The sequence below is a fragment of the Desmodus rotundus genome, chromosome 2 (genome assembly GCF_022682495.2).
Source record: "Desmodus rotundus isolate HL8 chromosome 2, HLdesRot8A.1, whole genome shotgun sequence".
Classification (NCBI taxonomy): domain Eukaryota; kingdom Metazoa; phylum Chordata; class Mammalia; order Chiroptera; family Phyllostomidae; genus Desmodus; species Desmodus rotundus.
This window is the reverse complement of record NC_071388.1, coordinates 128,203,762-128,218,989: the sequence shown is the minus strand read 5'-3', so window position 1 is coordinate 128,218,989 and position 15,228 is coordinate 128,203,762. Positions and strand designations below refer to the sequence as shown.

General features: G+C 39.0%; 1 protein-coding gene across 3 annotated transcripts in view; it reads right to left on the bottom strand.

Annotated features, from left to right (window-relative positions):
* Positions 1–15,228, bottom strand: part of THSD7B (thrombospondin type 1 domain containing 7B) — an 865,484-nt gene that overhangs the window by 578,195 nt on the left and 272,061 nt on the right. For all 3 annotated transcript variants that reach the window (XM_024569693.3, XM_045203176.2, XM_053918625.1), the window contains exon 3: positions 362–1,172. In XM_024569693.3, the coding sequence (XP_024425461.2) occupies positions 362–1,172 (811 nt within the window). The remainder of the gene's footprint in view (positions 1–361; positions 1,173–15,228) is intronic.

Sequence of the window (15,228 nt, the reverse complement as noted above, 5' to 3'; positions counted from 1 at the left end):
TAATTAAGTGGTAATTTAACTAATTTATATCACACATTTGAGAGTGAACTTGATTATCATATCTTTGTTACTATGGTAACAAAAGATTTTTGTTTTAACTGGTTGATATTTGATGAAATGGAATTGTACGACATCCAATACAGTTGCACTATCAGTTTTGCAAGAATTCAGAGCATTGGCTGGTCTATACTCTAAAACTTTTATAATTGGTATAGAAGACTTCTCAAATAAAACTTCTAAAATCTCAAACTCTAAACCTAATTACAATTTTCCTTTTGTAGGAAATCAGAAAGCAACCTTATAAAATTATACTGTACAATATTTAGGTAAATCAAAGGTAGAAGCACTGAAGGCCTCCTACCTTAACATAGCATTTTTTCCATCACTTCTGGTACACCAAACCTGGCGGGTTTGGTAACCTATCTCTATGTCCCAGGGCTTGGCGTGGTGATGTGGCTTGTAACTTTGATGTCTAAAGGTGACTGGCTCCTTTGAATCAGAGCTAAAATCCACAACAATTCTTCCACTTAGGTTAATTTCCTTAAGATGAGGAAGTCTACATTTACTCCATGGTCCAACTTTAAGGCTAAAAGTATATTCCTCTTCCCCAAGAGGACAGGAAATGGGAGTGTCACAGATTCTTGACTCAGTCAGATTGGGACACTGAGAACCTCCATAGAGAGGCGGAGCGATGGCCACTCGAGTTCTGTGCTGCGGCTGCTTCCCACATCCGTTGCTACACTTGGACCATTGTGAGAACTCGGATACAACACAGTCCCGGGGGCAAGGAACGAGGCAAGCTTGTTCTGTGGGGGGGTGAGGAGCAAAGTGTTCACATATTTCATTTACAACCCCGGTTCTGTTCAACTTCTGAACACAGCGCACAGTCCGGTGCTGCAGTCCATGCTGAGCCGTCACGCACTCGGCTGTGCGAGGCTTGGCTGGGCCTAGGGCAGAGGGAACGAGCACACAGTGGTGCCAATCAGAAACCTCCCAGTGGAAGAGGTCGCTGTGCCAGTCACAGACTCGGAAGCAGCTTCTTTCCTTTGGAGGCCTACTGTTCTCGTCACAGTTAGAGAGGTGACTTGTCCAACCTTCAAAGTGAAAGCACCACAGTGTGCGAGTCTGGACTCCTCCAGGCCCACAGTCTCCTGTACACCTTCCCCAGGGACCTACAGGCAGAAACACAAGGTGTCAATTATGTCAATTACGCAGAGATCCCGTGCCACCATCCACACAAAAACAGGACAATCTGCATACTCCCCAACACAGCAAATGTTGAATTACGAATTTTGGTGGACAATATAATTCAATGGTTAAGAATACGGACTCTCCATCAGTTGGCCTGTATGTATCTCTTACCAGCATTGTAAAGTTGGATGAATTACTTCAAATTTCTCAGCCTTAGTTTCCTTAAGTACATAGGGAAAAGATAATAAAAATCACTGACGTATAGAGCTGTTCTGGGATCAATGATATAATGTGGTGCCAAATAGATAATGCACGCTCAATTATTGGAATCATTGTAGTTATTATGTTCCAAAGCCTATATATCTAACTCAAAATTAATACTTTCTAGTTAGGCAGTGTTTCATCTAAAAGAAAGCCCTAAATCCGGGTTTTAATAAAGTAGGATTTATCAGGTTTTCAATGTTTCTGCACATACCCTGAAGAGCTCAGAAGAGAAATGTGCTATTAAAAAATAACCTGCCAAAGTAACCTGAATACATTTTCATTTTCTAAATAGTTGTCCTAATTTTGGGTTTTGTTTGCAGAGTATATTGCATAAAAAAGAAAAAATCTGTTAGGGGGATAAAAATAAGGTAATAAAAGAAGAATTAGCACTGAACTGCTATGGAAACCCTGCTCCTACAATCTTTGAATATACCCATTTTGATTTCTGATAGGTATTGACTCCTGGAAAAGCTTCCAATATTACCTTGCAATATGCCAAATCCTTAATTAATTAGTTTCTATGGGAAAATGTCCAAGAAATGGACAAATGAAAGACCTGTCCATGATGTTTCTCACACTTTTTTCGATCTATTCTATAGACACACCGGCTGGCATGTCCAGAAGGTTGATCATACACCTTTCCACAAGGACTCCCAGTAATCCCCTTTTGTGTCAATGGAAACAAAACAGATTTATCCTTTTCACTTTACTTAAATATGTAACATGAACCTGAAAAAATGTTTATCAGCTGACTCATGTAACCTTTGCCCCTATACTAGGATTGTGATAATCATAAAAAAAATTCCACAGCCTGAGAAATGTTTTAATTTACACAAGTGAAAGGAAGAAAATAGAGTCTTTCTTTCCCCAAATCTGATCAAACACCCAAAATGCCACTTAGCTACTTCATGGAATGTATTTTCAAGCACATCTATTACATTTCTGGGAACAGTACGTGTATACACAGGCATTTAGAAAGAGACATAAGCAGCCCCAGAGAAACGGGTATTTGCATTGGGGCCACGTGCCACAGTGAAGGTTCTCTCACTCTAGCAGGACAATGTTTGGGGGGTTCTAATGCACGGAATTATCCCAGTTCTTCCTCACAGCCCTGTTCTGGATACATAAACTTGGAATTGTAGGCAATACCATGCACAGCTATAGTTCCAGTGATCTGTTACTTTGTGGGAGAGATTAACCTAGAAAACACTGCCCACCTTTAGTACCTCAGTACTGGAGACTCCTCTTGCTAAAATGGACAGAGGAGTTTTATTGGAAACCTTTACTCACTGAGTGGCCCTGGGTTTGTCAAATGGTTTCCCAGGCATGTTGTCCAGCGTTGTTTGTGGCCCAGGAAAGCACCTGGGAAGTGGGCCCTCAGCACAAACTGATCTAATCAACTGCTCTCAAGTCTCAGGATATCCTGCTAGAGCGCCCAGTTTTCCACTTTGTATATTGAGATGTTCACTGTTGCGTGAAAAGTATTTTCAGGATTAGTATGTCCAGATGGTCTAGAGCAGTTTCGGTGTCAGTACGCCATCCCTTGTCCCGCACATCAGACTATATACTTGCAAATTTTATTATTACCAAAAAAAAAATCATCAGTTAGTAGAGGAATACTTCAACCAAAAAAAGAACCATATGATTGCAGCAAACTTTTATAATAAAAAATCAGCTTTGAATGATATAAAACAGCTACTGGATAAAACCAAAGGAAGCTTTTTGGTAAAGCATTGGGCTTTAAAATAATGGCTGTCAATTTATCACTATTTGTTTAGGTATCAAACACACAATTTCCTCATTGGAATTTTTTTGTACAGATTAAAGAAACTAAAACCAGAAAAGTTGAATCATTTCTAACCTTGAAAAAAGTTAACATTAAATTTAATTCACATAGAACCTTTTACAAAGTGATCCCTATTATTACTTTTAGGTCATTTAATTAACACATTTCTTATTATTAAAAGTTGTTTTCTTATAAATTTTTCACCTACTTTCAAAATAGTGATGGTAGTGTTTCTGTTATTTGAAATCATTAATATTTTAAGCATTATAAATTACTATTCTTTCCTTAGCTTTCATACCCTTCATCTATATAGGATTTTACCAAATAGGACAATGTTTCCTAGATCAATGGGATACAAAAGGTAACTTTTAAGAAATAATTGCTGCCATTTATTGAGGTGGCTGTTAAATCATTCATAGTTGGAAACTGGACATGGTGGGAGGATTTACACCACACTACAAATCAAGGCAAATCAAGCTGGTTTTTGTTTTTGTGTTTAAGAGAGCTGGTTTATATTACACCTCTAGTGATTTGCCAAGTACCTTCCTTTCTGTTCCTTATGGCAGTCCCATGAGGTGAGGCTAATGAGCACATTTTATCAACTGGGAAAAATGAACCTCAGAAAAGTTACAAAGCACTTGTAAGGGTCCACAGCCAGTGCTACGTGGTCGACTAGAATGGGACTCCAGGCCTGTGTGACTCCTAGTGTGAGCTCTTGCCCTGCATTTGAAAAGAGCCCCTTCCAGGGTATGTACTGGTATATGTGATGCTAAAATCACAAGGCAGATTTGTTTGTAGCTTAGCTATGTTCCCTTCTATCTGTTAGTTAACATTCTTTTGAATACGAGTAGAACAAATAATCGTGGCAGTATGTGAGCAATGATTTCCCCCTCCTGGCCCTGGAAATATAGGATAGTAACTCTTGCAAGATAAGATACATGCATATTTATATACATTAGTCAGCATATTCAGGAGGGAACAGTCAAGGAATAATAGTTTCTCCTTATGTTAAAGGAGACGATGAAAAAAGCATGTAAATGACAAGCAAATGTAAAATGAATTGTGTTTGCTTAGAATAAATGGAAAACAAATTGCAAATAAGACATATGAGATGCAGACGAGATCTCTCAGCAATTGACCTATAGCAATTTTTGTTTTTCAGGAATGGAGAGAAAATGTGTTACATGATGTATTCAGTTACCTTTGGCTATGAACTTTAAACACACACAATAGTGAAAATCACACAGCCCTGAGGGGTTTTGCCATTTAAAAAAAACATACATATTACAGTGACATGTGACCTGAAGTTTAAGATATCTTACATCCTTTATCCAAGTTCAGAAATAAAAGAACATATTAAAATTGTGATCAGTTGCATGAAGAAAAAGAATACCACCTTTAAATTTATTGTATACATAAAATATACTATACTCAGAATGTAATGAGTTCAATAGTTTAAATAAATATAACAAACCTCTGTTTTTAAACATCAATCATTTTATATTTTTAAGTGAAAACAAGTCTCAAGGAATACAAATAAAACAAAATTTAGAACAATTAAAGAATTAAAAGTTTAACTGCAAACATAATCTGTCTCTAAACTAAAACTCATATTGTGTTATAGTTACAGAAAATGTGTTTTTTTTTGTTACTGTAACTTTTACATCACAATTAAAACCCAAACGGTTTTTTAAAAACAGTGAACTCAATCAAAACCCATTACTTCAGAATCAATAGCTTCTTTGAAACCACAGTAACACTAAAATATGGTTGATTCAAATGCAGAAATTTGGTTAGTTGGAAAGCTAATTAAACTTTCAACTTGCTCAAACAGAATTATAAAAAGGCGAAATTGTGTTTTTCACAGAGATACAGCCCACTGGAATCACCAACACTGGACAGCTGTTAGAGTATTTAGAGTCCTGAGATAAGAAGAAATCCTGGCATCCTTTGGTCAGTCTTCTGTTGTTCTTTCTTCCAAGAGATTTGTGGATGTGTGGAATGACACCACCACCAGCAATTGTAGCCTTGATGAGAGAGTTCAATTCTTCATCTCAGTCTGGATGAATGTTTATTTTTCTATTTCCTCGGTGTCGGTCCCCCTTGCTGTTCGATTCTCTGTCAGTTCTGGTTGTGCGAGGAGGCGCAGTGTGTCTACCTACGCCGCCATCTTGGTTCCCAATCTAACGGTATATTAGGAGTAGCAATTCTGTACTTGTTTAGCTGGACCAACATTACGTAAATACATCCACCTGCAACTCACTACTCTTTCTGTGACATAAACACAGTTACCCTGGAATAAAGTGCTCTGTATTTAAAGTCATGTCAGTTTCAATTAACACATTAAAATTCTTGTGTAGATGTAAATTATTGGACTGGAAGGGTAGCATTGATGAACTCTCAGCTCACGTTCACATTTAAGACTGTGATTTTTTTTCCTGCCCCTGATTTTGCAGAAGGTGCAATTATCTGAATGCTCTAATGTAATATTCCTCTAGAAGCAGAAAAATGCTGGTGAATTTTATTCTCTTAATTAAGTTATCCTTAACTGGATTCGTTTAGATGTATGTATCACCCGACCTAAATCACCACATTTAAGATAGCCTGCTGAACGCCTGAATGTTAGGTGTGGCATTCACTGTGAGGCCTGGGGGAGGAGGGAAAGAATTCTAGAGGAGAAAGACACTGAACACATTCCCCAAAGCTTTTCCGCTGTTGGAGGCAGCAACCCTGACTTAATGCCACTCAAGTAATAGGAAGAGATGTTTGTTTTATTATTCATTTTTAATCACAGCTTTTAGTATCCTGACATTGCTTTGTTTTTAACTTGAACAAAGGGGTTGAGGAATGACATAAATGCCAATGCAGACCGTTAGTATCTTAAAGAAATTATTTGTAGGTCATCACTACATCAAAACACTCATAAAATTCAGAATTACAAAATGCAAGATCAAACAGCATTTGCTTACCTGTAACATGCCTCAGCTCCAAGAAATACCTTGAACTTTATGTAGTAACTTTTCAAAAAGCTTTCATATCAACCATGAAATAATTAAAGTAATATCTCCATTAACATAGTGCACAATTATCTAAGGAATGGCATTCTCTAGAAATCACACTTTCTAAAATATATCAAATAACCCAAGAAATGAAAAAAGTGTCATCTGAGTATTAATTCATTAAAATAACAATGATTAATTACCTGCTACTTGAAAGCTTGTGTATTAGACTCTGGCAATATATAAATGAAAGAGACAAGCCCTAGCTAGTGTGGCTCAGTGGACTGAGCGCCGGCCTGGGAACCAAAGGGTCGCTGGCTCTACTCCCAGTCTAGCGCACATGCGTGGGTTGCGGGCCAGGTCCCTGGTTGGGGGCGTGTGAGAGGCAACCGGTTGATGCATCTCTCACACATCGATGTTTCTCTCCCTCTCTTTCTCCCTCCCTTCTCTCTAAAAATAAATAAATAAATAATCTTTAAGAAACAGGAATGAGACATGAAATACCTCTCAAAACCGGTGCACTACATGTCATGCCAACTTGCTCATAAAGAGGACATTTGGTCCTCCGGCAGGCCCGTCTATACTTACTATAAACACAGGGTTAACAGTGTCGATGCTCTGACTTTCTAGAGCCCGTTAGCTCTAATGCAGTAAACCCAGAGTTGGGAGAGGACACTGCCCACAGAAGCCAGAAGAAATGATAGTTTCCAAGACTACATTTCTAAATCTATAACAATAATTAATAACCTTCCTTAGCAGATGGCACACAAAGCCATTCCATACTCTCTAAACTCGCAGAGAAAACCTGTTCATTGGTGACGGTCATTAGTGAGTTATGCATCAGATATCAATAGAAATACAACATAGAAAATGTAACAACATAGAAAACAATCATTAAATGAGAAGGAATTTAAGCCTTAATGCATTTCATTAGAAAATTCCATTGCACTTTTTATAGAAACCAAAAATATCTTTTATTAATAGTAAAGCTATTTCCAAAACATGCATTTGTGATCTGAGGGATATGTGTACTAAAATATTCCAATAATTATCTTCAGAAAAATTTAACTGTTGCTGTAGTTAAAAGCTTTCAAATATAACTTCCTTTTCATTTACATTTGAAGACAGTCTGTGATTCCATGTGAGAATACCACTGAGCATTTGGACTGAATATTTAAACTCCAAAGTAAGCACAAGCTTTGCTGCTAACATCCCAGGCTCTATCCATGTGATTGTGTTTCTGTTTGACACTTAACAGCATGTTCTAAGTCCATTTCATCTTTGTGGACAGATGCCTCTGACTGAAAAGCAAAGTGCCTCTGTTACTTACCACTTATGACTACAAATTATTACTTGCCAGTGGCTAGAACATCCATTAAAAGTAGTTCGACAGCAAAGCAGACTGGAAATATATATCTGGATGACTCATCAGTTAATGCAAACACCACAGACAGAAAACTACCCTTTAAAAATTGTTTATCGATATTTTTGATTTCAGTTCCACTTGCTAAAAATTCTGAAGCCTAAAAGAGACTCTCATCTCATACACACAGGGTCCAGCAGAAGTAACGCCTGCTTGAGTGTGGTGGGTAGGATTATAATATGGATGTTAAAATTTATAGTTTTAATTTGAGCATTTCACCTAAAATGTTGTATGGTGTGCTTAAGTGTGATATTGTTATGTTACAGAGTTACATGCTTATGCTTTTGTAATAAAAGATTTTGTAATGAAAAAGCGACTTTATTTGTGCCGAACCCCGTACTTCACTGCATTCTGACACAAAGTGGATCTTTTTAGATCACTAAACCCTATAACCTGCTAACTGCCTAGAATGTGGTAATGAAAAGGGAATGTTATAGCCCACAGTGTCTGGAGGAGGAGATAAAGCCCAAACAAATCCAATTACTTGCCCAAGGTCACATAGTCATTTTGAGCAAAAATGGGACTGACAATTCCATCCCAGACACCCAATCCAGTGACTGTAACAGCTCTAAGACTAGAAGGGAAGAATAAGGTATTTAAATGGTTGCAATCTGAGGTATGCGGCAAGAAAGGGAGAAAAAACAACAAAAAAGTGGAAATTACATAAAAACACAAAAAACACAAGCAATAAACTGCCTGTTAATACTGAGATTTTTTCGGTCTCCTGGGCTAGCACCTGAGGCTGATGGCTGCTCTCAGGGACCCTTCACAGTTGATCAAGTGAAATGGGGTCCCCCGGCCTTTGCCCACTGGAGGACATGACTGAGTTCCTGTTCAAGAGCGTCTAGCAAGTTTTGGGGGTTTAGCACACACAAGAAGCCTCAGGCACCAATTAGAAATTATGTGTCCCTAGAAAAACTATAGCAATATTAGTAACAGCTGAATGCAGTTTTCTGAATATGTACTCTCTTCCCAACATGCATTATTGATACTGCTCTGCTTTGCTACATGAGACTATTCAAAGCATGAAGTCAAAGAACTTGGTCAAGGTAAACAGCTGAGAAGCCCTGAGGCTGCAGGTCCCCATAATTCTACTGACTTCAAACCTTTTCCTATTGAAATCAATTCTATTGAAATCAAACCTATTGATTTCAAACAATGACTGTTTTTAACAGCAATATCTCTTAGGCAAATGAAGCCTTGCAAAGTCTGCAGGTAAAATATACTTGGAAGGGGTTCTGTTCTGAGTGAAGCTGGTGTGAGGACCCAGAGCCCTGCCCCTCCTCTCCCACCTAAAGTTCCTTGTCCCAGCACAGCGGCCTGGCTCCAGTGGTGGCCCCGGAATTCCTGTGGCTCTGATGCCTGTCAACTGATATTTATGGTGTGATCTCATCCCATAAATGGCGCTCCACTCAACACTGACTTTACTTACAATAAACGCTTCAGTTCAGCCCTCTCGATTCCCTGGAGTAGTGGATGAAAATCATTTACTCAGCTGTTTTGTATCAGTTAAGTGGAAAAGGCAAGGAAGATTAAGTTAGAAACAGAGTAAAGCCAAGTCCCTCACCATGTTCTTCGTAAGGACTCTCTCCCTTAGCTCATGGGCCATTCAGGCAGTGAACACACTTCAGGAGGCCCAGAAATCTCTTTTCTTTATCCTACACAGAGAGCATACTGTAACAGGTGCTTGGGATGTGCTTCTTCAACCGTATCCCTGGCCGCAAAGATAATAAAGTGCTAATTCCACAGTGAATAAACAGTACACATTGGACTTGATAATGGAGGCCTTGTGTGTTGTCTATCAGAGGTTCACTGCAAAGGCAGCAATGTTGGGATATGCACACCGGCTTTACAAATACATAAATCAAAAGGGCCAGGTGGCATCCATTTTGTTTGCTACTAATGCAACTCAAAAATTAATTTTTCCTAGGACAAAATTACTCTAGAACATACTTGAGATAACATTTTTTCTTAACTTTAATTGTCTAATGGTTACATGGAGTATATCTGCTTCTCAACACATCTCCCTAATAGTGGAGATTCACAATGGGCAGTGAGAGAGAATAAAACATAAGCTGCATTTTGGTGGACAGAACATTTAGTCCATCTAATTTCTTTTTCAAAGGAATAAATATTCCTGTGTTGAAACAGCAATTTTAAAACTATTTGAGACACTACTCTTATGTTCTGAAAAATATTTCCCGGTTATTGTATTTGAAAAAATATTTGACAAACAGCAGTACGATGGCTGAATCACAACATTTTTTCTATGTAGAAACAACTAGAAATGCCTATTTACTCTATATAGTCTAGTGAGCATCCTGAACGCTCTATGTACAAACATCAAATCCAATCACCCCCATCAGCTTTACCTCCCAGACACCATCCAACCTGCCCATGCTTCTTCATCCCCACTATCACCACCCTCATCCAAACCACCACTTTTCTCGTAAGAATGAGAGGAGTAGCCTCTTGTCTTGGCTTCCAGAGTCTCCTGTCCCACCCCACTCCACTGATGACATCAATTCTTCCTCTATATTGTAGACATGTATCTTTGAATAATTCAAGTTTGTACCCCTTTGGGTGCAGTGTGACATCTGTTTGCCATTTCCATACTCAAAGCTCATCCACAGCTTCCCATTCTTCTCAGAATGAAGGATAACAAAAGTGTTAACATGACATACCAGTGCCTACCTTATCTGGCCCCATTCTACCCCATTAGCTTCTGATCTCCTGGGCCACCCATGCTCATCACTGGTCTCCAGTGACACTGGCCATCTTTTGGTTCCTCCAATGCTCCAAGCTTCACCTCTCATACCTGGGCAGCAACATGTATTGTCACTTAAGCTGCCAAGTCACGTGCTTCACCCCTTGGAGCCCAATTCCTACTCACTCTTCAAATCATAAGTCACTTGCTGAGGGAACTCTTCCCAATGCTTTGATAGTACCTTACTCTTTTATAAAGCACTCATCTCTCTTGCCATTACAAAGCCAACTGTATAATCCACGGTTTAGTATTTGTCCCTCCTACCTGATTCTAAACTGCATGATGGCAGAAACACGTGAGTCCTGTTCACCACTCTACTTCCAGTGCCAATACCACACGTTACTAAAGCTGAAACAAAGAGCAGTGTAGGAAGCAGATTCATGTCTGAGTACATTTAGGAGTAATGTCACCCTCGGAAACTCATCACACCAATAGATCGATAGTTTTGCCCCAAAGAGAGAATTAAAAAAAAAGAAAACAAAACAAAAAAACCTCTCTCTATGATTCCTAGCTTATGCTTAAAAGAAGAAACCTCCAACATAATGCCCAATAGAATTCTTAAGTACTGGTTTTTCCCAAATCCATCTGTAATGCCATTATTCTTTGTTGCAACTTTGGGCCCCTTCTTACCAGGCTCCATAAATTCCATGCATTCAGGGACGGTGTGTCCAGTGTTCTTTGGGTTACATGTTAAGGTACTGAAATACTCACACCTATAGAAATACCTTTGATCTTAGAGCTCTAATCTGGATGCCCTAATTGGTAAAGCAATTTAACTCAATCAGATACTATTATTTTTTCTGATACAAATGAAGGATTCAAATAAGTGACAGTTAAATATCAGATCCTATCATGCCAGCCTCCTAGTCACAAACTTAAAAAGTGATGGGAGATGGAATCATCACAATAGTCACAGGTTCATTATAATACCAGCAACAGCGGTGGGGCAGACACTATGCTCAACATTTTACAACAACTGGGTCACACAGTCCTCAAAGCAGCCTTGCAATTTTAAGAAGAACTTCCAGGTGCCTTAAGTTTCTTTGATATTTTCAGGAAAATTGGCAGAAGGTATAAAAAAAGTGTGAATGTGGATTCTTTAGTTTGTTGACATGATTACATTTTTAGACACCCAGGAAAACACTTAGAAGGGAAGGGCCTGAAAGATGTGTGTTAAGGCTGTTAACTGGGACCACTGTTCACCTTAGGAGGAAGCACCAGAAGCGGAGGGAACTGAGCAACAGCCAGAAATCTGCCAGAATGCAGGCTCCCCTCTGGAACCCTGAGGACTCTGCAGAAAGTGTCTTAATGCTCACAGCCGAGCAGGGCTTTGAGTGGCATTGTTTTCTGAAGGGTGGGGTTTGAGCCAGAAACCCAGTACCCACCAGTGTGTGGTGGGGTTGGGAGAACAGGAGAAACATGTTTAAGAAATATGTCTTATTTACAGAATCACAGAGATTTACCTGAAGAAAGTGATGGGAAGACATTTTTGAAAGTGAATGCAGCCAACAAGCTTCGGATTTCTGTGTTGCCAGAAATCTAATATATTAAGACAGTTCTGTTGGATCTTTCTGAGAAAGGGTCTTCTTCCCCAGGCACATACCTTCTAGCTCAAAACAAAAGCCTCCTCTCTGGCACCTCTCCTTCCTGGAACAAAATTCATGAGAATAGACAGGGGAGAGGAGGAAGGGGTTGATAGAGAGGGAGAGGGAGAGCCTGTATCTTCCTTTGTCAGAAAGAAAACAGCAGCCTGGAGTGTCTGAGCAGAGAAGGCCAAGGCCACTGAGCTTTCCTAGTCATCCAAGAGCTCAGCACTGTGGGAAAACAGCTTGAAGGAGGACCAAGAGTGGCCCAGAAGTTCTAGAGACTCACCAGCCAGCCTATCGGGAGTAAGGGTTGTCTACATGGTGACCAGCGTGCACCAATAACTCAAGGATGGCCTCCCAGAGAAAGAAATGAGGGGCTCTGATGGTATAAAGGGCTCAAAAAATAATCAAACTAAGATAAATATGAATACAAATTATATTTCTAATATACCAAATCTTTTTAGTTAAGCTGGGTACCCACAATAATAATCACCACTACATATGATAATTAAAAGGAATCAGAGAAGTAATAATAAATACATCCCTCATCAGCCCAAGGGCTGACAGTCCCACAGGATAGTCACACTCTATGCTCAATAGCACACTAAGAAAATCTGCCCTCATCACGCTTTTCTAGCTGGGTGAATATGTAGCAGCAGCCTGCAGCCCATGGCAACTCTTTTAGCCTCGCCATGTCCTCTCCGCCCCCTCCCACCACCCTGAGTAATTGCAATTTCACAGAGTGCTTTGTAGGAATTCCACTTACAGTGGAAAGAAATTGAAGAAATGTCATTTGGGTTATGAGGGAAGTTTACACTTACATAATGAAAATAATTATTATAAGTCAGCACTTACCACTCGATAGGCTTAGTACTAGTAGAAAATGATTAGCAAAATATACTAAATTTTAACAGTTCCTGGGGACAAGGAAGTACCGTGCTGCCTCTCTGCCTTTCCTGGTATAATCGCTATGCAACTGGAACTGAAGATAACACGGCATCATTTGGGAATTTTCCAAATGTGTCCAGTGGAATAACAGCATCCTCTGAGATGAGTAGGCAGGGAGGAGCCATGCTATTAGTTAAATTTGAGAACAATGCAGAGTTCAAATTTAAAGTTCTCTTTTTTGTACAACTTCCCAAGACTTTTAATACACATTGTGAATCTAAGAATTTATCCCTAGTGTGCAAAAGTCTACAAACTTCTTTCTTTCTGTCACTCTTTATTAGAAGAAAGACAAAAAATGAAATATTTTGTATGTGTGATGCTTTACTCTTGTTAGATGAGGTAGTTGGTCATGTTTTTTAATCTTAATTTTTATAGATAACACAAAATGAAACATTTTTATAATTTTAATCTTAGGATCCACATCATAAATTGAGGTTAAAATGCAACTTCCAATCCAAAGCCTATAGTTTTATCCCTTCCTGGATACAAACACTCAAGCATACAAAGCAAAGAAGATGTCAGAAAGTGTCTCAGGTTTGCCACCAGTTCACAAAGAATGAGATGGAAATAAAACCCACAGCAGAGACCCACATGTCTGCTAGGTGTTGGCTGAGCACTTTCAAAGATCTAAGACAGGAGATCAAAGTCCATGGAATGGTGGCGAGGCTTAATGTTGGAAAGGCATGAACCAATTCAGAGCCATCATTGGACATGTCACTAATTTAAAGTACAGTGAAAAAGGGTCCATGTCCTCTAACCTGAGATTTTTCTGTATTTCAAACATAACTTCTGTTGTGCTGAGTTTTACTTCAGGACATGACAAGATGTACTTTGCTGGCCACACATTAGTGAACTATAGTTATGAAACCATCATTTCAAGTCTAGAACACTGCTCTGTGGACTCTGGATGCCACGTCAGGAAGAGTTCCTGACTCTGACGTCCTGCAATAGTGCACAATGAACAGAATTGATTCACATATATTTGTAGAATTATATTGACCTTATATTATTATTATATAAAATATATAATAGTAATATTACATGTATTCAAGCCAATTCTATATCTTATACACTATACACTTTATATTATATATATTTAGTTATGTAAATATATAACAGGACAATATATTATATTATATTAGAATACATGAAGTCTGTCCTGTCCGGAAAAAGTCCAGCCACTGTTAATATAACAAGAATGGTTAGTGTGACATCAAAGTAACTTTGCAGCCAAGGAGAGTGGACTGGAGTGTGCATGCATGAACAATGACGACTTCACTGTACTAGTCAATGGGGGTAGTAGATGCTGTTGAGTGTTGCATTCAAATGACGGTGAGTAGAGCAATGAATCTGCATCAAATTCTGCATTAAGCTTGAACATTCCTCTGCAGAAAATATTTGGATGATTCAGAAGGTCACAGTTATGGACACATGGTGATTGGCATCTTCATCACAACAACATGCCCGCTCATGCATGACGTCTCATGGAGAGATTTTTGGTGAAACATCAAATCACCCAGGTGAGTTAGCCCTCTTACAGCCCAGATTTGGTGCCCTGTAACTTCTGGCTTTTCCCAAAACTAAAATCGCCTTTGAAAGGGAAGAGATTTCAGACTGTCGATGAGATTCAGGAAAATATGACGAGGCAGCTGCTGGCAATTGGGTGAACTGTGTGAGGTCCCAAGGTGCCTACTTTGAAGGGGACTGAGGTGTCATTACCCTATGTATGATGTTTCTTATATCTTCTTCAATAAATGCCTATTTTTCATATTACATGGCTGGATACCATCTGGACAGACATCATATATGTGTGTAAGTGTGTGTGTGTCTGTATATACATTGCCTGCTGATTCTCTTAACCTCTTAGTATATTTCATTAGTACAGCCTAATACCCACCTCTAATATATACTGCCTCTATATCAGAAGGTACTGCTTATCTGCATCTCCCATCCTATTCCACCCTCAGTACCCTCAGGGAGACTTCCTTCTATACTACACGTTCCCCTTAGTTAGATACCATGCTTCCGAATGTAAACATCAGTGTACTGATATCCAATGTGTAAGGAACTTTAGCTCATTGTCCACACAGAGCCCACAGAAATAAAACAGGGAAAAGTATTTCTGAATCATCCATAAAAGGATGAATTTACATTCACTCTCACTTTAGAGTGAACTACCTTCTGTTATATCCCTATCCCACAGAAATCAATACCTACCTAATTCATGGTCTAGATATGGAAATTTATTGTGGACCATAACATGC